Source organism: Opisthorchis viverrini (assembly GCF_000715545.1).
Source record: "Opisthorchis viverrini unplaced genomic scaffold opera_v5_213, whole genome shotgun sequence".
Lineage (NCBI taxonomy): Eukaryota > Metazoa > Platyhelminthes > Trematoda > Opisthorchiida > Opisthorchiidae > Opisthorchis > Opisthorchis viverrini.
In genome coordinates, this window is record NW_008751871.1 from 723,073 (window position 1) to 747,004 (window position 23,932).

Here is a 23,932-nt window from a genome sequence, read left to right on the forward strand (position 1 = left end):
AGATCGAGCACGTGAGTTAGTTTGAAGGCTTGGTTGATTCGTTGAAAGTGCATAAACAAGTAGATGGGTGTGGAGAGAGAAATCCACATAGACAAGTAAAGTGGTACTAGCTCAAATCGTATTTATCCAATATTTAAAAATATGTGCGATAATACTGAATACATATCCAGTAGGAGATAAGCGAAGAATTTAGCCTTGATTGAAGGAGTAAGCAAAGTTGATACAATTGTGAAAAAAACACTAGCTTGGGTAAGATCTGAAATTAATACGAGTGGTTACCAAATTCAGCGATGTTCACAATAGAACCAAATGCGCGTTATCACTCCCATTTGGACAGCTTTGCTCCTTCCCTGGCACAGGTAAACCCACATCTAAGACGAGAATCACTGGAATTAAGATTCGTTCTTGTTAGAGCTCGCCAGCAATGTATGTCCTTGGCCGTAACGGAGTTTGAACCCTGTACATCTGACATGCGCACATCCGGCGGCGCACTCAGGACGCACCTGAATCACCGTCTGAACAGGCGATGAAGTTCATGCTTGAGCAATGTGACTGATATGCCCGATGGACTTAAAAACAACCCAGTAACTCTCCTAGTTGTGCTTGTCAAGACTTCCCGACAAGATAGCCCAACGGAAGCTTGAAACTTGCTGGACAACCTCTGGATTAGTCGTAGGTGGTTGCGTGATTCGCGGAATTACATGACCCGTTTGAGCAAAGCTCCTCCTTTTGGTATGGATAACCAGAATAAATGCACCAGGAGAGGACTGTTCAAATCAGTGACGTGAACGCGAATTCTACAAACTCCGCAACCACATGCAAACAGAAAAACCAAATGGTCCACATCTGAACACTGCGTAAAACAAACTCGGAAGCACCTTGCGGGTGCCGTAGAGTGAAGGAACACAGAGTGAAAGTTGACTGACATGCGCAAAAGATCGTGAGCTTATGAGATATTCCGTAAACTCACATGGAAACAGTAAGAAAGCCAAGGAACCCATCATTGGCTGTGGTGATGACGGTCTAAATTAGCGCTTCTGAACCTAGAATAACGGACTGTACCGTGGCATGCAACTAACCGTCTCTGAATTCCTGATGACAATACTCTTTTCAAGGCCTTCTTTTTGCGCAAGAAGAACACACCAAAAACAGTTAGCTGAAGCTTATGACTGTATCCGTTGGTAATTTGTGGGTAAAAATATATGCTTTCGAATATTCAGCGCCTGTCAGCACAAGAATATCACAAATTACGGGTTATTTCGTCTGATCACATAAGCACACGTCCTATTTTGCGAGTGAAAAAATTACACAAAATACATCGATGTAAATCAAACAGCTGTGGTAACCCTCAAGGACACAGTCGCCATACAACCTAGAAGTAACAAGGAAGAATAATGTCAGGTCGCGTAGGCTCATTAGGAGCGACGAAACAGGAAACGTGGAAGGCTACATTATCTTTTGGCTGTTCCGATGGCCTAGATTGACGGCTAGAACACCGTAATTCATAGCCAGTTTCAGAAAAGTAACCATAAGCCCCTGAGGATCTAACTGATGTGAGTATAATACATCACTAAAACACATTGTGATCTAATCTGGGAGTTGAAAAAACGGATGAATCATACTAAGATCGCAAAAAATGTCTACCAGATCAAACGGAATTCGAGCACGCGTTCGGTGTTAAACAGCTCCCGGACTGTTCGTAATGAGATGAAGGAGCAAACTTTGCTGGGACAAAAGGAGTACTATTTTCACTACCAATATCCAGATAACTGATCCATACACAGGGAATGGGTGTGATATATGGAAAAACGAGGAGTGAGAGTGAAACTTGGCTGTTAAAAGTTCAATCACTACTTTATCACACAAGCTGGGTTGACAGATGCTGAAAAAAAGCCGCATTAGTCATCCGACGTAAGTGAAAATCAATGGAATGAACGGTACCGTTTTGCTGAAGATGAGAAAAACAATAAACTTGGGTCTGATACCTGAAGCCTAAGTAGTTACGACAAAACACAATACAAAGACAGAAGATTTCAAAATGAATTTCAAGAGCAGGAAACGACTTTCGTTGAAGGTTCCGGGTGCAACGGCGGTGCGGGTAGTGAGGTTGAAGCGGAGTAAAAAAAAGTGAAAATTCATTGGAAGGTGATGGTGACCGTTCTCAGATAATTATTTTTAAAAAAGACTGCTAGTCTGTCTAGCAGCCATACAAAAAAATATCAAGGAGAACAGAAGCCGAAGCACTGCTAGTCTGTCTAGCAGCCATACAAAAAAATATCAAGGAGAACAGAAGCCGAAGCCACAGCAAACAAACCGCTTTACAGGCAACCAAAAGTCTATATGGCATGCATCTTGAACTAATTTTTTGACTCAGAAAGTTCTTACTAGAACTAAAAATAACGTTATATGGGAACGCCACATTAGTTGGTGAAAATTTAATCAAATTGAAACAGTTATTCAACTGTAAGAAGCGCACGTATTAATGTTCCTAAGTGGAAAGAGAGGGATCGCCACAAATTCACTGTACCTCGAGGAAAAACCTATCTAGTTGTAAATGAAAAAAATTGGTTGCAAATTCCAAGCAGTTGCTGTATTTTTAAATTACTTGTGAGTATACTATTCCATAGACGGGTTGAGTAACTAGCAAGAATTATTGCTAATAAGGAACGACCGAGCCGAACGGTCGAAACACCAAAGTGCTATCACCTATCAATCATGCACGCTTGCACATTTTTGTTAGGAAACCTTTTTGACAGGTCATCTTTAAGAGCTACGGCGTAAACAACAGCCACTCACATAGGAGCTTGTCTAAGCTTTCATATCCAAAGCTGCAATGGTCAAACTATGAAGTCCGAAAAAGCGGACGAATGAGACGGGCGTCTACAGCATCTCAACTTCAGTTGAGACAATCAAGCGCATCCGGCATGTGCACCTTCCTACTTTCTTCCATGCTATCTATCTAATGATGATAATCGTTCAGTTGTAGCACCATTCCCGTAATCATATCAGCGGTCAAGGTGGGAACCTACTAACTTGAAGGTTCATGGTTTCAAGCAAACTTCGGCATCTCAAGTGCTCCTGTCTATGCTAGGACAACTTGACGGTATCTAAGCCTTCGTACTTCCTTCGGGTGATATGGCGGTTAGGCACCGAAAGGATGCTACAACCGAGCGATTGTTTATTACTGTTGTTAAACAGCTGCTGTGCAACCCAAATGAAGCACGAGAGTGAAGATACTGACAGGTTCCCCATGCCTAAACAGGATCAATTGAGGAGCCTGTGTTGGGTTCGAACTACACTGAAGGCAGAAACGGAACCTGTATAGTTCTATCCGTGGTGAATACTGAAAGCAAGTGATGACTGGAGCAAGAGTTTAGTGTTTGCAATGCGCATACATTGCAAACCATATGAACTATCTGTGAAAATACCGTCGTTGCCCTTGAAACAAAAGTGATGTCTTATATCGAGTCGTGTACATTCCAGCAAGCACATCATGTAACAAACCCGTCAATCTTTATTTTGATACCTACTGTTCTGTTCAAAAGGACATGCTAACATTCACACGAAACATATGCGCACGACGCATGGACAGATTGCCAACTGTGGTGTATGTTGATCATGAGGGCCGGAAGAAGTCCACATAACCACTGAAAGGTTTATGATAAGGGAGCCCCATAAGTTGGGTCGACTAATGAGATTAACCAGCGCCAACCAGGAGATGGAATACACCAAAGGCACACACCGGGCATTAATAACCAGCCTGTAATGGAGAAAGCTGGTAGAATAATGGGTTCGTCGCATCAAAATGTCTCCGACATAGGCGCCAGAGAACTACAACACAATGCCAACATTTAGGTCAACATGAGATGATCGTTCTAAACTTTATGCAGTTTTGAATTCGTAAAACAGTGCAAGTTTTCTGAAGTACAACACAGCCAGCCTCGCCTTAGTAAGAGATCTTTACAATAAGTAAGAAAACTTGTGTTTTCTGATTAGCAAACAGGCATCATCAGGGCGCAAACAAACCAAACTTACAAGCCTCACTCCAGAGACCACAAAATCGATCCAGTGGTCTGGGATATGGTTGCTTGTGGGCGAATCCCCGTGGTCGTACTCGTTGGACTGTGCACTCCGGTGATGCCTGCCATCACTCCTATGCCCCTGTAGTAAAGCGCGAACTTGTCTAGAGTTCAAGCCCACGAGATCCACCGCAACGTTATAGATGCCTTCGACAGAACTCATGTCCGCCAGCATCAGTTCAGCTGCCTGGAATGGAGTGTGGGACGGAGGATGGGATGAAACAGTATCCATAATCAGAGTAAAATCACACGAAAGGAACAACAGTTGAGGTAAAAAAGCAGGTTCATTTGTAGATAGATTTAGACTCAAATGTATCCTTCGAATATCGCGTCACGTACAGGGGGCATACGCGCACTACCAAGATAATGATCATTGGGGAGCATTTCACTGTCCGGTGCGCGAGTATCCAGAAGGCTAGATAAACTGAAACGACTGTGATGACTCACTTGACTGACGCGCTGTAAATAGCACTCAGCCGCCACGCCCAAACCTTCTGTTATTGCCCAAGTACACAGACCTTCATGAATCCACCGGTGTAGCACACGTCCCCAAGCTGGTGATATACGATTAGGAGATTTCTGGTGGTGGTAATCCGGCGGACGCGCATCAAGTGCCTTATTGTCTCCATCCGACCCGAGCAGAAAGTTGAAAAGGCGGGCATTAAGTCGGTGCAACAAACGGGCAAACAGCTGAACGACAAATGCTGGATTCACATGGGCGTCATGGAGTGAGTTCAGCGTTTCCGTGAGCATTTGCAATACAGCATCGGTCTGGGAAACGATAAAATGAGATTAAATGCTCACGTTCGACCATAAAACACTTCGGCCGCCAAATTCAAATCTACCGTTTGATATGGACCAGATCGCCCAAAAGGAAAAAAGATTATAATCACAACCCCAAGTGCCATTTATCACACTTTTTAAGGAATTCACTGTGGATGTGATTACGTCAGTAGACAGATTCCACTTTCAAATGAACGGGCATTTCGACTCGCACGTGAACATCAGTGCATTTGAATAAAAAACGAATTTTACTAGCCTATCAGTCTCAGCTGCGTTTATTTAGATTTGTCTATATGGAACCACTGGGAACACAGTTTCTCGACCAGCGGATGTACACCAAAATCTTCCGTTACTAAATTCTTTTAGTTTGGTTAACAAGAGCCAGGTTATGGAACATACGAGTTGAACTCAGGACCAGATCAGATTCACTCTAATGATATTTCGTGTGAAACATCAAGAACCGAATGGAAACATGGTCCAGCTGGTGAAGTAAAACCACTGATAGAGCAGACAGTATATTCCAATCCACGGGGTTCGATTGTTACTATCGGGGAAATGATAAATCCAACATGCATCTAGTTCACACTCAAGTGGCCTTAAATTGTCAATGCGGTAGTGTTCCCACACTTTCCCTTGGTGCTTTCCGCAAAAGAGGTATTTTATTCTGGAGAATTCGCGGTCGGGATTATGGAATTTCCATTGAAAGTGGAACGCCGGGGAAGTGCGCTGGGGAACAGGCGGCTGGAAACTTGAAACGGTTATGTACGGTAGAGAGAGCTCAAAAGCTGAAGAACGTTGAGGAAGATTAAAGCATTTGATTGACTCTTTCATAGTGTAACGGTCTGAATTCTTCCAATCAACCTAAGAACCAAGAAAAGCGCCAGCTGAATGACACACCTAATGGACACAGCTCGAAGAGAAAAAAGTCGTTCAATTAGAGTGAGTAATTCCTTGCCCATGGTGCAAACCACGATATACACCGTGTTTACAAGTTACTTAATTCATAAAACTCCGACAAATAGTTTACTTTTGATGTTGTCATACATACCATGCTGAATAGTCGAATTTTTTTATATTCACTAAAGTGGTGACCATAAATCAGTGTTTTAATTTTTTTATCGACCACACTGACGATTCTGTGGCATTTGAGAGTAGCATCAGGTTAAAATGGCTCAAAACTGACGAACGCAGTCTTCCGTGTCCTTATTCCGCAACAACATACCTCTACGTCAAGAATCTCACTGGTTAAATCATCAGAAGCCCAATCGTCATCATCTTGCCCATTTTCATCCAAATGAACCCGCTTCTCATTCGCAACAGTTCGAATGTGATCCACGATCCTGGTCAGTTTCGACAGAAATTGTGGAATACTGATTCGATCCAGACGGGATACGCAAATCTCTGCAAGAAACCCGAATGCAGCTTGAACGACATCAGTCAACTGGTCTTGAACCAGGGTCCAAGCGGAGTAGGTTGTAGACTCTTCCTCGGATATTGGACACTTGCTACCGTCAAGCTGGTTGCAGAAGGGAAAAAAGTAAGTCTAAATAAACAAAGGTCCACCGTCTGCGAACAGGGAGTCAACATTCCAACAACCAAACTGCGCCCAAATCGCAGGCAGAGAGAAATCAACCACTAAAAAACAGGCACACAAATTTTCCCAATGTAGAAGAGTACATCTCCACGCAGTCCCCATAGCGATTGAGAGCGCCACGCAACGGTAATATCACATACTCTGTCAATAGTGCATTAAGCTTTCCCGCCTTGCCGTTTATCTCTTTCAATACACGGGTCTATAAAGTTGAGAACAACATCCGTATGTCTGAAAAGCAAATCTTGTGCCATTCTTAATCCACTCGAACAATACTTCCTGTTGAACAAGTTTCGTGAGTTTGACAGACAAAGCTACTGGGTCTATCAACGTATTTATGCATAATTAAAGAAGCCATACATATCCTTTTCTAAGGGAAGGCGCCAAGCTCCTACATCTTATGAAAAAAGATCATTCGAGAATATCGTAGATTATAATAACACGCAGGGAAACAATGTGAACATTCTCAAATGAAATTCAAGCCAACTAATAAGTGACTGACTCATATGTAAGTATCTACTGCTTCCCGTATATGAAACTATGAAACTATTATGAAACTATCCTCAGCCACAGTCGGCCGGCAGTAGACATCTGCGCAACCGTGCCATAAGGGCTTAATCGCATTCAAAGTTCCAACCTCACAGCGAACACCCCATCTGGACGGAATAGCTGTTCAAAATTTACTTATCACCGCAAGGGAACAGTGAAAAGCAACTCCTCGGAAAGTTACCCAAATGAATGAGACCACACGTTACCTGCGCATACATTCGGGGTCTTCCTCTTTCAACTACATGCTGTTGGGTAACGAGGTTCCTATTCGAATGAGACCCTCAGAGCAACAGGCCTAAGGCGATTTACTTTAAAACTGAACGGAAATCCACATGAGGCCATTTGAGCTTGAAACACTGGTTTATCGGGCCTTCTTCAAACATAAAAACCTTTGAAGCACACAGTCGTGTAAATAATACACCAAAGTTAGCAAACCGAAAAGTCTCACTGTTTTTTTTTCGAATACTAGCTTAATTATGTTCCCCTTAAACTGAATCAACGTCGAATAATAGATAAACAATGATAATAAGCACATACGCAAACAAAATTAAAAATAGTTTATCCCCCCCCCCCCCTTGAAAAAGGAAAATCCAATCTTCACAAAAGATTGCAGTGAACCGTTTCAGAACATTCATCACCTACAACTTGCCATGCAAAAGAGAGAAAAGACTGGAACTTTTAGAATTTCGCTGCTAACACTAGCTAAATAATCCGATCATACTATTCTTCTGCACGCGGGATCTGCTAAGGACTGGTTGAAAAACAGGGTGCGCGTGCTGCCTGAAAAAAGGTGATGGACATCCGTTCAATTCCGAAAATATCTGTCCATGAGTGGAAAAGTGCACTGGCACAAGATACCATACTACAGTTTATTTGACCTGGCTTCTTCAGCGAAAAACGAAGGGCGAAGGAGGCTGTTATTCTTCGCGATAATGGGTGCACTCTACGCTTTCCACGGTAATGAATGAACTCAGGAAACCCGATTACGATAAGCATGAAGTTACACATTTTTTCATCAATCTTGGCACCGTCTGGATACGTAGTGCGATTGACAAACCACCTAGAATTAGAGTCCACCGTATTTTAGTTATTTTCATAAGTTTATCTATCCCTAAAAGATAGTTGAACAGATGGCTCAAGTTGGTAGAGCGTGAATTTACTAACCGGAAGGTCCGTGGTTCGAGCCCAACCTCTGCCTCTCGACTTCCCCTGTCTAGGCTTGGGCGACCTGGCAGTATCTCAGCCCTCGTGCTTCCCTCGAGTTGCATGGCAGCTAGGCACCGAAAGGGTGTTACGGCTGAACGAGTTGAACGATTTTCTATCTCACCATGCGAAGACCATATCTTCCACCATACACGCTATCGGAGACTATCTTAAAACACGTTTGTCACGCGTATTGGACACAAGCCAAAGTCATACATCCATTTGAGCTCACATCTAGATCCTAATGAAGGATTCACACTGCTTTTTCGACCTCTTAGGGTATGCGTCACGCTGAGCAATCACAGTTCTAGAGTTGCGCTGATCCCAAACTTGCCAATATAGCCAGTCCGAAACTAGCTTCCATCTGAGGAGTCCTTACTCGAGGATTCACTCAACACGGGTGACTTGGTTTCCGTGACAGAAAGATGTGCAATCTTAAGTACGAGTTAATCACACTGATGATCAGTCACTCGTGGCCGGACTGTTAAGTGTCCGACTATCAGCTGAGAGGTCGCGACGCTTAAAGCCTTTGGAGTTTCATGGGAAGCGCACTGCTGGCGATTCCCAATAGTGATGAGGCAGCCCCAAAAGGCTTTTCATCTTTTCACCATAGACTGGCTTCGTTGAAGGGGTAAAATCTCTATTGAAAAGTAATGAGTTTATCCGCATTTGCAAGAAAATTCCGCTTTTCCTACTCAGAGTTTAGTCTACAGTGAACACAAGGATGGCTCTAACGAACGTCAGGTTTATGCATCGGAAAATAACAACTGTTTCGGACAACAATATAGTACTAAAGAATTTCAATTATTTGCGTCTTGGTTGTTCGAACCCAGAACCGGATGGGCCTCTTAAAAAAGGACCATAACTGGATAGTCTTAGAAGAACACGAAAAATAAACCAACAAGGAGGCATGTCCAGCGCATTACAGTTGTGCAACCGGAACAAGGCCAATGCTCGGATCGATACAGAACCGGGGCATGCTGTTTCGAACTTAGTGGCTCATCTAGTGATCTGAAGGGGGAGTTAGAGTACCGCTTTATGCCAATTTGCGCAGTGCTGAAGGTACTTGGAAATGAATTTCCAAAGAGCTACTCAAACTTGTTTCCCAGTAGTTAAAAGGTTACTGGTCGCGCGGTTCCAGTCACCCAGCTAAATAGACGCTTTTTGACAAGTGTCCGGCATATGGAACAACAAGCAACACACACTACCACACACATCACCAAGCAAGAAGTACATTATGAGTGGCCATCCCACCAAAATATAAGTCCAGGATTACGATGAACGCTTGTCGTAATATGATTTCATCCGTTTACTATTGCAGAAAGTGTTAACTCTTCAGCGTCCTTGTAAGACCTACTTCAAAGGTTTCGGCCAAATTCATATCTCGAGTGACCAAGTGAAGTAGCTGACTGGCATTGGCCAACCAGGCTGCAGTTGAACACAGAACGTGATGAAACTTGGCTTTCCGAGGCGATCCATCTTCGTCTGTCACGGTAGGTGAGCAATTAAGCGGTTTGATCGAATCTAGAAGAACAGTCTCAAAGTGTTGCAGATGTTCCACAGCGCTAGCAAGCAGGGTGAGCAATTCTCGTTGACGACGGCGTCGCTGCTGAATTGTCGGTCGAGTAGCGAGCGCTTGGGGCTGTTGTTTTGAAAGAAGTGGTAAAGCGACACAAAAACAGGGAAATGTGGAATTCGAGAAATAAAAATATGGAAAACAAAAAGGGAACAGCATGCCATTATTCGTCCGCAGGATGCTGCATGATATTGTTCCGAAACAGCGAAATACATCGGTTGTGGATAAATAAAAGGAGATAACCACGAGGAAGCCGCATAATAAACCTGAGCTGTGTAAGTTGTGCCGTAGAATTGATAAACCATTTGAATAGTACTTCAGATTAAAAGAAGCTGTTTTGATGAGATGTAGCACCTGTGTCAAATAGGTTTGAAACTGCCAAAAGATGGCGCAGTCAACCCCTGTGAACCACATACATGCGAACTGTTTCCCATCGAAATTTCAGTTGAAGGGAACGACGGCAGACAATTTGCGACGTTACATCGGAGAGTTGAGCCATAGTCATGGAATTCAGATACATGGAGCAAACTATCCATCACGCCTCTATTAGGTGAATTACAGGTGACTTGGGGACGAACCTCCGTTGTCCAAAGGCAAGCGCACACCCTTATCTGTCTGGCAGTCGGGATTACAAAAAACAGTTGCTGTCACGAATAACCGGGAAGTCATGTTCTGTTGAAGACCGTTCAAATACGAATTTGATGAAGCAAACGAATTTGGACATAACCAGACACATGTTACGAACTGGCTGGAAGAGGATGTTGGCCATAAAACTGTCAATATGAGCTGACAATTATATTATTAAATTCAGTCAGTCACAAAATGAGGAAGAATAAACAGATATATCATCACTACTGATTTTACAACACATCGCCTAAAATGATGATGTACTAAAAGTTGGTCAGGATTTATACGATCTTCTAAGAGTTTCAACCAAATTTTCATTAGCCCTTTTCTGTGATTGACGAGTAAAACGCTCTAATCATAACCTTCTAAAAAGCCACTTCACACAGATGCCTGAAAAAATTCAGCAATTACGCGTGCAGTGACGTGATCGCACTGAATGTCCAATATAAATAAGTGCGCCCATCGACCGCTTCTATGGTTTCGTGAGATTGAATCGGCCGAAACGCTCACTAAGTGAGACAGCTGGAGTGGATTTCAAGAGCATTCACAAGAGTTGGTTGAAAGTACCGTACGATTAACCTTCCCGTATTGACGTACCATCTGATACGGTTATGCAGCGAGATACAAATTACTGTATATTTATTAGTGAAACGCTGGCTTGCCAGGATTAAAACTACCCCCAATCCAGCCGAAATGCGTTTCTCGTTTAACGTCATACAAAGGAAGGAGTAAAATATTCACACTAAGAAGAGTTGGTTTTGCAGCTGTTTCTCGTTTATGCACACAGTCACCCATGCCCTTGAGGTTTCTATTTAAACAGCCATAAATCAAGGGGCAACTAGTCCAGATAATTCTACGAAATTTTGTCAATACGTATTACCCAGAATAGAAAAATTACCCGTGAGATAGAGAAGGGATAACCATTTCGGGGGCATTTTGAACATCAGATAAGACGATTTTAAGTAGGAGGTGGCGGGTGTATTAAGTAGGAGGTTGTTATGAAGGGTCCTTTTGCCAAGAACGTGCGAAGGGCGTGAAAAACTCACTAAGACGGGATTTTTCTGTCGGAATAAAGATGATCTACGAATGGGTAATTTTTTAGCTGGCTATATCTCCAGTAAATGGAGATAAAAAATACAGCCGCGTGAGTAGTTAGCGTCAAAATAATCCAAATAATACACTCAGATTACTAGAATGTCACGCAACGAACACGTCGAGTCAACCATCGCACTTGGCCCCGCATCGTTGTCACTGATAAAAAGCTACCGCTAATGATTTGCGAGCATGCACGAATACACATATAGATGTATGAAGTGAAGAACGCAAACAGGTGACCAAGTGTGAGAGTGGGAGGGACAAACTCCTCAGCCTAGCCGCGTACAGAGAATGCGCGTGTCGCTCGAACTGCAGTAGATTAACAACGAATTGTTACACTGCTTTGGACTAGCAGCGATGGTAAACAAAGGAGGCGATCGGGTGTGACAACAAAAGCGGTAAAAAAGTGAAATAGTTGTAGATTAGAAATGGGTCGTGTGCGCAAACGATACAACCAGCGAAATTCTGTAGCACAACTTGTTCTGCAAAACTGATGCGTACGGAAGCAAAACTCGGACCAGTTTGGCATTCGGTTCGTTACACTCATAAAGAATTTTCAGGAATACAGCGAATGCGGCCGAATTCCACTTGATTTGGTCTGCTAAGCCTCCGCATTGTTCTACCGAAAACACCGCGAGCAGTTGCTAAGACATAATACCGAAGGAGATAGTTGGGATGTAGGAGGGGGTTAGCAAAAAATACAAGACCCCAGCAAACTAGCAATACTCTGTTGATATGAAACGAAGTCCAGAAAAGTTGCTTTTTCAAACCAGCATTGTGATTTTTGAAAAGTGCACGAGTGATGAACCACAACTGGGATTAGACAGTTATCATCGATCATGTAGGTTGAATTGCAGAACTGATCATTGCAGAACTGACATATAAGTAATATGCCCAGAAGAAACATCTCAGAATGACATTGGATTATCTCTGATGAGCTCAGCTTTCCGAGCATCACTCATAACTTCGAAGAATTATGTCTCACAAGTTGTCAACCAGCAAGCCATCTCACAACAAACCAAATGATATGAATCTGTGACAGTGAAGGATGATTGCAAGTAAACCCCACTGCTGCTCAGCTCCCTGGAAGATCAAGAGTCAGATTGCTTTGCCGTTTCCCGTGACGACTTCCAATAATGGCTAAAAGGGTTGTACACTGCATGTCGTCTAACTGCCTAGCAGGACGAAGAAACATACGTCTCACACTAGATGCTGCTACGCATGGCAGAAGCTTTAAAAGCCGAAACTAGCTCCGGATGAACTTTAATAATGTTACCACCATAGTGGACGATCCGGTCAAACGTTCGCCGGCTGCAGTGTGTGCATTTTGGGACCAACTCTCTTAACCATTTCACTGGCGATAGAAGGCATCATCGCTGTTTCCATAAAAATTAACCAGCTGGTCGCCTGGGGCGAAAAATCAGTTCATTCACACTGCCAACGCATGGGGCATTACCTAAAGACCATCGCGTATACAGGTTACACTTAGCATCGCAGCTCGTTCCTCTACACCTGATTGCACTACTCTGTCTGCAACAGTCAAAAATGCTCAAACAAAGTTTAGGCCGGTGTAGTCTGCACTCACCAGTATCGAAATGTTACAGTGATAGTATTTGGTCATTCATCTGAACACGATACAGATGGTCATTACGGTAACAACCGAATTCCAGATTCAAAGCCAACCTAATGATGATAGAAATGCAAATACAACAATAGACTCTCTAAAGCCCTCAAAGAAATCAGCAAGAAACTGAACCCAAAATGGTGTAATCTGGTCGTCAGCTTGTTCGCTGAGCTGGACACTTTGATTGCAAACGTTTCATCACCAATCGAGGTGACATTGTCAGTGCGTTATTGGGGAGTGTAGCGGTGGGTTGGTGGTTGGCACCACCACTGTTTCCATATCCTCTTCTTGTGTCATACTTTGATCATCTCTGCGTCTATATCTATGGGAAATGGGCACGGACAGCACAATTCTTTCCGGCCAACGTGAATCAGCGAGTGGAACGAAAAGCACTAAGGCCGGTCTCCGCTGGGCAACCCAACACTTGTTTTCTGACTATATTACCCCGGATTCGTTAGCGTCATACTACACGAAATATGGTTCCGTCACAATGATTGGTCAAACACCCGAAGAGATTCCAGTTTCGTTTATCGCAGGGTCAATGAGCCAGGCGATGAAACAGTCCGTACTCTAGCTTACTGGACACACTGAGGTTCGGGTATATATTCGTTACGTGAGACAGGGCCCCATTAAAGCGTTCGAATAAAAATAAACAGCTATGCTTCACCCAACGTGGGTGTCTCACTCATTGTTGACCGGCGTCCCATATCAGCCAAAATAACCGCCAGCAAGCAAAATATGCCTACGTTTCATGACACTGGGCCATTTCAGTGGTATATCTGTGGAAGAGGAATTGACAATCAGGTAAAAAACAGATACACTCTTCGTCTGCATAACAGTGTTCGTCGTTCGTAGTATCGTGGAAAAAGTGGACTGAGTCAGTCTAAACATTCAAACCACATGCTACTGAAGTTCACAACCTTTTCATTTGTTGAAACACTATGAGTATCGGTATGAATATAAAGTTAGGACGGCCAAATTACTATGATAACTATGCCTATCGTTTGAACTATATATAAGGCTTACTTCTGAGGAGGACCCAATAGGCTTATCGGTTTTTCCGGACTCCTTCAGTGCTTCCCTTAGTTCGATCAACTCCCATCGATCGCACTGACGATAGATAGCGCGCAACATCAGATAAATCGAGATGGCTGGGCCCAGGGGACAGCGATCGATTGTCGTCGGAACAACGCTCTCGGAATCTGCCGGCTGCCGAATGGGTGAAGCATCTAGCGAGTGTGTGATTAGCCACTCCAGCAATTGTCTGACCGAGGTTGGTGAAAATGCCAGTTGACATGGCAATCGATCGGATATTGTAGATTTGGAGCGGGACGATTTGCCACTTCGCTGGCTCGTAGACCGCGTTGAAATGGCAGAGGACAATTGGGGTGAAGGCGAGACTGTGGACACCAAGGCATCAGAGGCGAGTGAGTCACGGTTAGGACCTGAACGTAGGAAACAGGGGAAGAAAGCAGTGGAAGACGCAGCTGAGTGTGGATAGAACTTGAACTAAGGATACTAGTCAAACCATCATAGGTATCAAGTACATGCAGAAAATTCATTGAATCAGATTTATTGTGCTCGAAAGCGATAAACGCAGCCTTTCACTGGGTTTCAAGAACTTCAGGGGAAATCCAGGTGAATAAATTAGATGGAACAGTTAACTAGGTGGACGGCAGTGACTAAACAGGTGACCTCAAACAGTTAGACACGAGTAAGCATAAAGCGCTTTGTCTCATTAACTGAGGTCAACAAAGATTAAAAGGGTAGTACGGACGGAGGCGAGAGGATGAGACTTCAAACGTGAGACGGACGGCTGAACTACGCACGAGCTCAACCGTGCATGTGCGTGTATGTGTTCACGTGTGCATCACACCGCATGCGATGCATGAAGCAGTAGCGCGCACCAAAAACCTGGTGAGAAACCTAATCGTGAATTAATGAAGGCGAAGTTGGCCGGCTATTCGTTCTTTGTTGATGCACTGAAACGCAGATTCTCTAAACAAGAGGTGGCCGCCACAGACAAGCGCCCATTCAGTCAACAAAATGCAAGAACCTATATTACTGCGCTAATCTGTTGCTTCCTCTTAACAGTTGCAGCTGAATAATTTGAAGGAATGACGATGAACCTGTCATCTCGAATCGGAATTCTCGCCCAGGCGAACGCAAAACAAGGTATGTACAATTCTGGTGAATCTACAAAGTCACTACTTGCGGTAGCTAGCCCCGATTGAAAATTCAACGTGTTGAGAGTTCAGTCCCGTTAAGTTTTTCAGCTCGCAAACTGTGCATCGAGCTGCTGCTGCTTCCTTTACAGAGGATAAGAAGGGTAAGGGAATTAGAGTCACGCGTTTGAGGCAATGGCTTAATCAGACTATTGACGTCGGATGATTCTGTTTGTCTGATGTGGTGGGGACTGAAAGCTATGCCGTAAAGGCTATAGCCTTGATGCAAGACGGACATCGGCTGCGCGACCCAAACACATCTGTGGGGGTCAGTAACCACTGGTTTGTCTCCTTCCGTGGTCCCCAACCTGGAAGACAGCACTTACCAATGCCGAACTTGTTGGACTGTTCTTCGTCGGGCTAAGTTACAGCCACTATAGCCCGCGAGATGACACAGTGGTTAGAGTGCGAATTTACTGAACGGAAGGTCCGTGCTTCGAACCCAACTTCTGCCTCTCAACTTCTCCTGTCTAGGCTTGGACAATATGGCCATATCCAAGCCGTCGTGCCTCCTACGGGTGGCATGACAACTAGGCACCGAAAGGGTGGTACAGCTGAACAAGTACTATAGTCCGCAGAATCACTGAAGCACAGAAGCCACATAACCCCGAAAAGAAAAGAGGTTTACGTCGGGAATGTGTTCAGAGAAACTGAGAAATGCAGATACTACTGTGAAGGAAGATCGTTTGGCCCCAGTTACCACGCAATAAAACTACGGTACCGATTGGTTCCTAACGTGTAGAAAGAGGAAAAAATCAAACACAGGGCGCAAACCGGTCATTTGTCGGTCAGGGAATTATTTGATACCTTGAGATCAAAAAAACGGTCCCTCTCAATAACAGATAAATCAGACCGAATAAAATCAAGGGCTTGTTTGGAGGAGTTTACCCTTCTGAGTGCAAGAGTACTGTTCCAATGCGGGGCAGGAAAAAAACTCGACGATAGCAACCCATTTGGCTCTCGGAAGATTCGCGAAGGAGAAATACCAGTTTACATGGAATGTTCCTTGGAGTGCCTCACTAAGGGTCATCAAGAAGCAACATAAACTGTTGGTGCGTACCATGGATAAGATATTCCAGAGTTTAAAAGCTTTGTCCAGGTGGGTCACATCCTCACCATAGCTAGCATTACAAAAGGAGATGGGCTCCCTATCATAACGAATGCGAATGAAATTGGAGCAGTTGATTCCGCTCAGTCTTCTTAAAAGGTTTAACAGAAAAGGAACTGATGTTGCTCGACGACTCTTACAAATCTGTGTTGAGGCTAAGGAGCTCATCTTACCTGTATTCCCGTGTTCCTTCTATCCATATTACTCTGTAAAATAGCTCTCATTCCAGACAGATACTTGTTTCCAGAAAGCCCCTGGATAATCATTTTCGAGACGTTAGATATGAGACAAATGCAACAAATCTACTGCTGTACACATAAAACTTTGGAGGTCAGACGGGTGCCAAAATATTATCCCGGTTGTTTGGTGTATAACTTGATCTCTCTTGGAATTCGCATGTTAAATAGTGCCAGTATTAAATGACTGCCTCGTAGCAACTGATGTCACTGAAGGGAGTCAATAACTGGTACGGACAACCTGCTTTGGTGAGTGAAAGCTGAAAACAAATCCAAACCAGAAGTTGGTCTGCAACTCAAGCGAAGCAGAGAGAGGGAGGAAACTCGTTATACTTCCTTGAAAAGCATCAGGTACTGAAAGTTTATAGGTTGCAATACGAATGGCGAGACGTACCAGGTTCAGAAGAAAGAACACTACTGGGGCACGCTCCGGAACAAGACTGAATCTGTGCAAGTGGCGGAATCGGATAGAAGGTAGGGACGCGCTGGCAGTGCACGGATACTGTGGCACCAATAGAACTTTCCTCAGAGGTTGCAAGTGAAGTAAAGCCGGTGGACAAGGTAATTCGCGTACAAGGGATCGTATGTCGATACGCAGCACAAATGCGACTCATACTGGAATCGTTTACTCCCACACGGTGAGTTGGAACTGTTACAGGAGTCGTGTCTGGAATTGGATAGTTGCAACTTGAAGGGACTTGTCTCGGCAGGACAGTAGCGCCATCGCTTGGTTGATTCTCTGCCAGTGGATTGCTCGACAGCGAAGAAGAGGAAGCGGATATAGAATCGAATGGCGTTGGAATATTAGCCCCCTCACTGGGTGAATTCATGAGGGCGTGTTGCTGGAAAGGCTGTGAAAGATTTTTATAAAGCATGAAGACAGCATTAGCTTCCAAGTCTGGATAGAGTAACTCCGGGAAACTGAGAAATAAATGTGATATTCTATGTAGTCGCTTTTACCTCAGCTTCACAACCACGAACCGTGACCCTCTGCTTCGGGTCACGGATAAGAAACACAAACTACACCAAATAATTGTGTTAGAGGTGTGTAATCAGTGACGGCGATAAGGCGCTAGAATAGTACCACTGAATTCGTGAGTTGGTCACGTAGATGTGAATAATGTCCCTAATCAGGTGTCCGGTACTTCTCTGACGAAACATGGTCTTTGCAGCTGAAGAACCGCACCCTGATGAGATAATGAAGGACCCAGACCATAAAACGTCAAGAGCAAACTCAGCCAGGTGGCTAGTGCTTGTTGTGCCAAGGAGAACGAAGAGATCACCCGGTGTGATACTGACCGAAAGCACTCTCATTGTCAATTGGCGTGATATATAGGCCCGATCTGATTAGGGAAGTCTCTACTGACCTAGAATGGGCGTATAACAAAAATGTCTTGATCAATGGTGTAGACTACTAGGCCAATCTCCACAACCAAGAACTGTTGTCTCTCGTTCCGTGGCAGATTCAGAGCAGAATACATTCCGGTCCTCGTCAAAGGACATTTAGTTCGTGAGTAGTCTATATGTCATTTGAAGTGTCAACAGAACGAAAAATTACTTGCATGTTTCCCAGCTGAATTGAGGTAGTAAAAAAAACACCCCCAAAACTGCAACCATTTCCACAACGACTCCAAGTGGTCGAGAAAACTGACAGCCCCAAACGAAATGCACAAGTGAGATAACGATGAGTCATCCCAACGCCCTGAAGATTCCGCTAACCAGGCAATGATAGAAACAATGAGGGGCATATCAGAAATTTCTTCTCTCTATGTTGCGGTTAACTTATTTCTACCATAAGACTAACCATATAGTATCTGATTAGCTTTCTCATTGCGTAAAGCGCGATTTCCGGTTGCGAATGTCTGAATGGATACAAAACACGGTAAATGGACGCGTACGTCATTCTCTATGATTCTCAGAGGTGAGCTGAAGATTACTGTAGGGAATTCCGTGACCAGTAGTAAAAAGTTGGTCAAAGATCAAACTTTCCAGCAACGTTCATGTGACTCGACAACTAAGTACTTAAAATGAAAGTCTCCTATTCACCACTCCCGTACACAGGAATCATGTGCGGTATCAGCGCTTCAGGCTGAAGTTGCCGGTGATGGTGACCAAGATGGGAAAAACCAGGCGATATAAAAAGTAGGTTTTACTTGAGAACAAATGCCGAAGATTTAAATTTTAGTCTCTATGGCGAGTTAGCAGGTGGGCGTGGAGGGATCGGACATAACGCTTTGACCTACAGTCTCAGGTTTTGTCCTCTGGACTAGGCGTAATTTGACCAGTTTTCACTGATTCACGTAATTGTCATTAATCTGAATACCGTCAACAATCACTTCAGATGCAGTCACAGACTAAAACACAAGATACACATTACTTTATATGAACCCCATCTACGATATTAATCGATAAGTATCCTGTTGGCAGCCTGATGAAAATAAGGGCCACGAAACACTAGCATCTGCATTATATAGTCCAGCCAGTGATAGCACTGTCACTTTTTGCACGCTATTGGTCGGTACTGATAGGCAGAGAGCGTACGAAATTGAACTGCATCAAAACGAAACGGTTCGTGTGATACACTGTTCCCAGCAGTGTTCCCTTAGTTTGTGAGTCACTGGTACGGGCATCAATGACATTGTAACCACACAAGTTGCCGGTCGGTACCTGTAAACAACGCTAGGGGATGGCACAAACGGGAGGTGAGGGAGATGATTAGGAATAACGGAGATGGAGGGTGAGAAGTTTCGAACACACCCTTGAAAAGACGAGAGGCCGCCAACTGGTCTGGTACTGAACGATGGATGGAGGTCATCAGCAACGAATTACCAGTTAATTTATAACTTGTCGAACTTGAAATCCTAGAAATATTCAACTGACACATCCACTGACCAAGACTGTTGTTCTCGCCTGGAATCCTACGACCTTGGTGTTGTCGACTGGTCGAGGGATTCTGACGACGTTAGAAAAGCTTACATTCAAAACCTTCAGAAAGTTCCCTGGGATCTAAGAAATGATGTGGTTGTTTGAAATGCAAAATTTATCAGCAAGTTAACTTGGTCATTTCATGAAGCTACTACACTTCACTGGGCTACTTGAATCTGCCAATAAAATACGAACCGAAGTAACCAGTTCAAACTTCTACCTTCATTGTAGATGTTGAACAGACATCTCTTCGTATCGGACAGCTGGTTAGATGACAGCGAACGAAATCCGTTTCGATCAGACAAGGCAATGGAAAAGGAGTGGTTCGTTTATATAAGGAACTTACATGAGCACTTCCGGATATCCGTGGGCTAGGACACTGAATAAGCGGCGACAAATAGCTAACAGGAGCTACATGCGAAGAACGATTCGTGATTACAAATGGCGTTGTTGCGGCTGTTACAGAACTTGAGGGAGTGACAACGGTAGAACTGTAAGAGCGCTGATGTTTGGGCACCTCGGGACAGACTAGAGGGGTGCGTAATCCAAATGGTATTATTAGGGGGCTGGGTAGAGAGGCCGTGCAGAAGACTGGTTTTGACTGGAATCGAGGAAGAACGGATCCGTTGCCTGGCCAGATCTTTAGACAACGCCGCCCGTTGCCCAGTCGAAGGATGTCTCCCGGACTCAGCCAGTAAACACATCCCTGATTCTCTGGCGATGCGGTTAGCAGATGATTGTTGACATACACTGCAGTAAATTGCTTCGCTTGCCCAGACTTAATAGATGGCCTGATACATGGTCGACAAGCAAGCCAGCCACCACGGCGTTGAGTCGCTTCCGCAGCTGCCATGGCCGATGTGACCCCATGAGGAACTGGAGGACGCCATATGATCAGATGATGTAACTCCACACCAGGCCACTGGCTTATAGGGAGTGTGACGACGTAAGGATGTGAAGTGTCCGGGGTGGGTGCCGTCCCGATGCAAACCTGTGGAGTAAGGATGAATTATAAAGTGGTCAGCACAAGCAACTAGCTGCATGCAAACCAACACCTGTAGGAAAATTGAAGTTGATCCTTCTAGTACTGTAAGCTAGTATTCCCAATTCATACCGTCATGACACTTGGTAGGGGCACTTGGTAGGTTAAACAGAAAAGTGTACGGCGCGATTCAAGTCTGAACCAGTTATAAAAGTGAGTTTTACAAATATCCGGCAGTCCACCACTAGAGTATATGGAAAAGCATGGAAAAACGACCATGACCACAAGGGACTGTCCCTAAAGAGTGTGCTCTTAAGCGAGGAGCGAACCGAATCGATCCAAAAAACCCGCACAATGAGAGATGGACTGTCTCCTAAAGGCAGTGCTTCAAGGAATAGCACGATGGTTACGTGAGTTGATAAAGCAATCCCAGACTACAACTTCGGTCTCCCAGTTACGGAGTTACTGGTCAGAGATGTCTATAACGCCAATATTGATCAATTCAAGTTTATTTTGAGTTGGGACCTTCAGAGTTTATCCAAGCAATATGACGGATTCCACAGAGCCAGCCTTTGCTGCTATTCGAACTCACGAAGTTAGGAAGGTCAGTGATAACTTATTTACTTGTCTTACTTATTACATGGGGCTTCGAAACGGACAACATGACTGTGACAAACAGCGGATGAGGTAGTAAGAACTAACGGTTCAGGCACACTAAATAAGGACAACTGATCAGTAATGGCAACCTGTAATAAGTCTCTGGGCTGTAGAGGTTAGTGGTAACAGCAAACTCAGCAGTCTCTGGAGCCCATAAAAGGATGGAAGGGGACCGTGGGAGTATTCAAACAACGAGGGAATAGGTGAACAAATACCAATGGATGTGAACACATCAAAGAGATGGAGGGGATCGTAGCCAAAAGGCAGTCAGGAGGGGGGCAGGGAAATCCTAAAGGTCCAAAGTGAGCGCCACACCGCGGACTCCCACGCCTTAAGATGTCCGCAGATTGCGCTATAATCCGACACAACAACAGTGAAGTACATCGGGAGCGGGGCAACCTTAGAGAAATGCTGGGTAAAACGATTTTGGACACGCGGCTTGTGACCAAAAGAGTGACTGGCTGGTTCTAGTCCGGGCCGAATAAACTCCGCTCCGCCTATCAATTCACGGTGAAGCTCACTTCTGATGGACACGCACGTAACCAAACATAAACAGTACCTGTAGCGATGACTGCGAAACGCAAGTATTCAAATGCCCAGCCCATAAATCAACATTCCGAATCCGTAGTGGATGACATATGGTCACAGAAACAGGATGGGAAGGAATCCAGCCACTTAACATTAGCGTTTGACCATTGCAACTGTGGAGATGGGGTTCATCTATCTAGTAAATGTGACATCGTAAGATCACCATACATGCCTAGAATTCGAAATAAGACCGAGAATGTACTAGTTCGTGTAACACTAGAATTAATGCGCATGATTTACGGTCGGAGGAAGGAGCTTTGGAACCCAGGGCCAATGAACTCTAAATGAGACTATTTTTGGATTTTCGGGATTTCTCCAGCATCACGACAAGTACATTCGTTTGCTTCTTATGTGAATGTTTTGTCTCACTTAACGTGATTCAGATCCACGTACTGTCAAATTCACCGAACAAAGCAAAGAAGTTTGATTGCTGTTTTGTTTCCCGTCGTACGTGACAATACTATTCAGTTGTGAAGCGAACTGTCACCTATGTGGCCTACATTTGAGGATGATCACAATATCACACGTCTTACCGCAATACCGTTATCCACGGGTGACCAACCGATCATAGTCCTACCAGTCAGCTTCTGATGAGTGTGATATATATATATATATATATGTATATATATATATATAAAGGGCAATTGACTGAATCGAGATGAAAACATTCACGTGAATTTTTCGGTGATACCAGGTTGGTTCTTGCGGTGAGTGAGATTTAAAGGCACTCGACGCACCACGGTCAAGAACTCAACCGAATGGATCCGGCCGTTTACATAGATCATACAGGTTACAATCACGCTAATCACATGCCTTGGTTGGCCACGTGCAAAATGCCGGTAGCCGACCTGTTGTGAAACATTTTCAAACCTACTTGATGTTCCACTTTGTGATGTGGTATCAAGCGGATAGGGTGGGGCTTACAAAGCACTCGACGGCAATCAATTTCTTGACAAGTTCGAACCGAGGTAAGCACTTCATTCGAAAACAAAATCTACGAACTGGTGACTGGTTTCAAACAAACTTACTGCAGGTATGACGACCAGAGTAAACAGCATCAACATACACGAGTAAGGATTACACTACCATTAAAAGGCCAACTACGTGTTCTGTTCATTTAGTGTCTGACTGAATGAACATTGATTGGGTGATAAGTTCCCCACCTGGAAGTTGTACGCGTCTGAATTGTTCCGTTGTCGACTGCTTCACATGCCTTAATGGAGTGCAGCGAACGTGCACCACTTGCTGACATAAAATTGGAGTAATCTCGCCCCTATATCTACCTTCACTTAACATAGGCTGGTCAACAAATGCAAAATTGAAAAAAAGAGGTTGGAGAGAGCTAAAAGTACAAACCTGCTATCCTAAGCGTCAATAATAAGCAACATTATCTAAGCCGGTTTGGGTGAGCGCACAACCCACTGGCTGTGAGCAGCACTGAAGTCAATCATTTGGCATGGAATCCTAGTAACTTTGGACGCAACAAGATAATTAGGTTACCTGGCAGATGAATTCATAAGATAGACGCGTATTTATGACTTGGGGAAACAAATTACGGGTGTATGGTTATCATAAACTACCTAAACGCGCTTTCTTTACAAGCATACGAGCTAGCTGGATACGTCAGGCACATTGTGCAAGCGATTGAAATCCACCAACGCCTAATTAGGCTCAGTTAGACCATTTCAACTGTCTAGTTACGGGTTTACAAAGGACGATTCCGATAGGTTAGAGACTAATTCGGAAATGGCACAAAATCAGTGGCGCTCTTTTTGCACTTTTATATAACTGGACTCAGGCGAATTCCCAATTGTCGTTTGATTCCAACTTTCGACATGATGTGATACAAAGACCTAAAAACTTGTACTAGACTTGGTGATAATAATCGTTAAGCTGTGACACCCCATTCAATACCTAGCTGCCATGCCACCCGCAAAAACCGGAGGGGTGAAACGCTGCTAGGTTGCCCTAGACAAAAGAGGAGCAGTTAAGATTCAAAGGTTGGGTTCGAACCAAGGAACTTGCAGTCAGTAAGTTCGCGCCTTGTCCACTGAGCTATCTCGAGTACTAAGCTTACATGAACA

The 23,932-nt window shown here is 44.1% G+C and overlaps 1 protein-coding gene across 1 annotated transcript in view; it reads right to left on the reverse strand.

Annotated features, from left to right (window-relative positions):
- Positions 1–23,932, reverse strand: part of T265_14559 (hypothetical protein) — a gene marked incomplete at both ends in the record, with an annotated part of 79,650 nt that overhangs the window by 24,957 nt on the left and 30,761 nt on the right. The window contains 7 exons of the mRNA XM_009174174.1: positions 4,036–4,266; positions 4,527–4,850; positions 6,085–6,378; positions 9,563–9,847; positions 14,154–14,572; positions 17,091–17,547; positions 19,968–20,612. Of these exons, the coding sequence (XP_009172438.1) occupies positions 4,036–4,266; positions 4,527–4,850; positions 6,085–6,378; positions 9,563–9,847; positions 14,154–14,572; positions 17,091–17,547; positions 19,968–20,612 (2,655 nt within the window). The remainder of the gene's footprint in view (positions 1–4,035; positions 4,267–4,526; positions 4,851–6,084; positions 6,379–9,562; positions 9,848–14,153; positions 14,573–17,090; positions 17,548–19,967; positions 20,613–23,932) is intronic.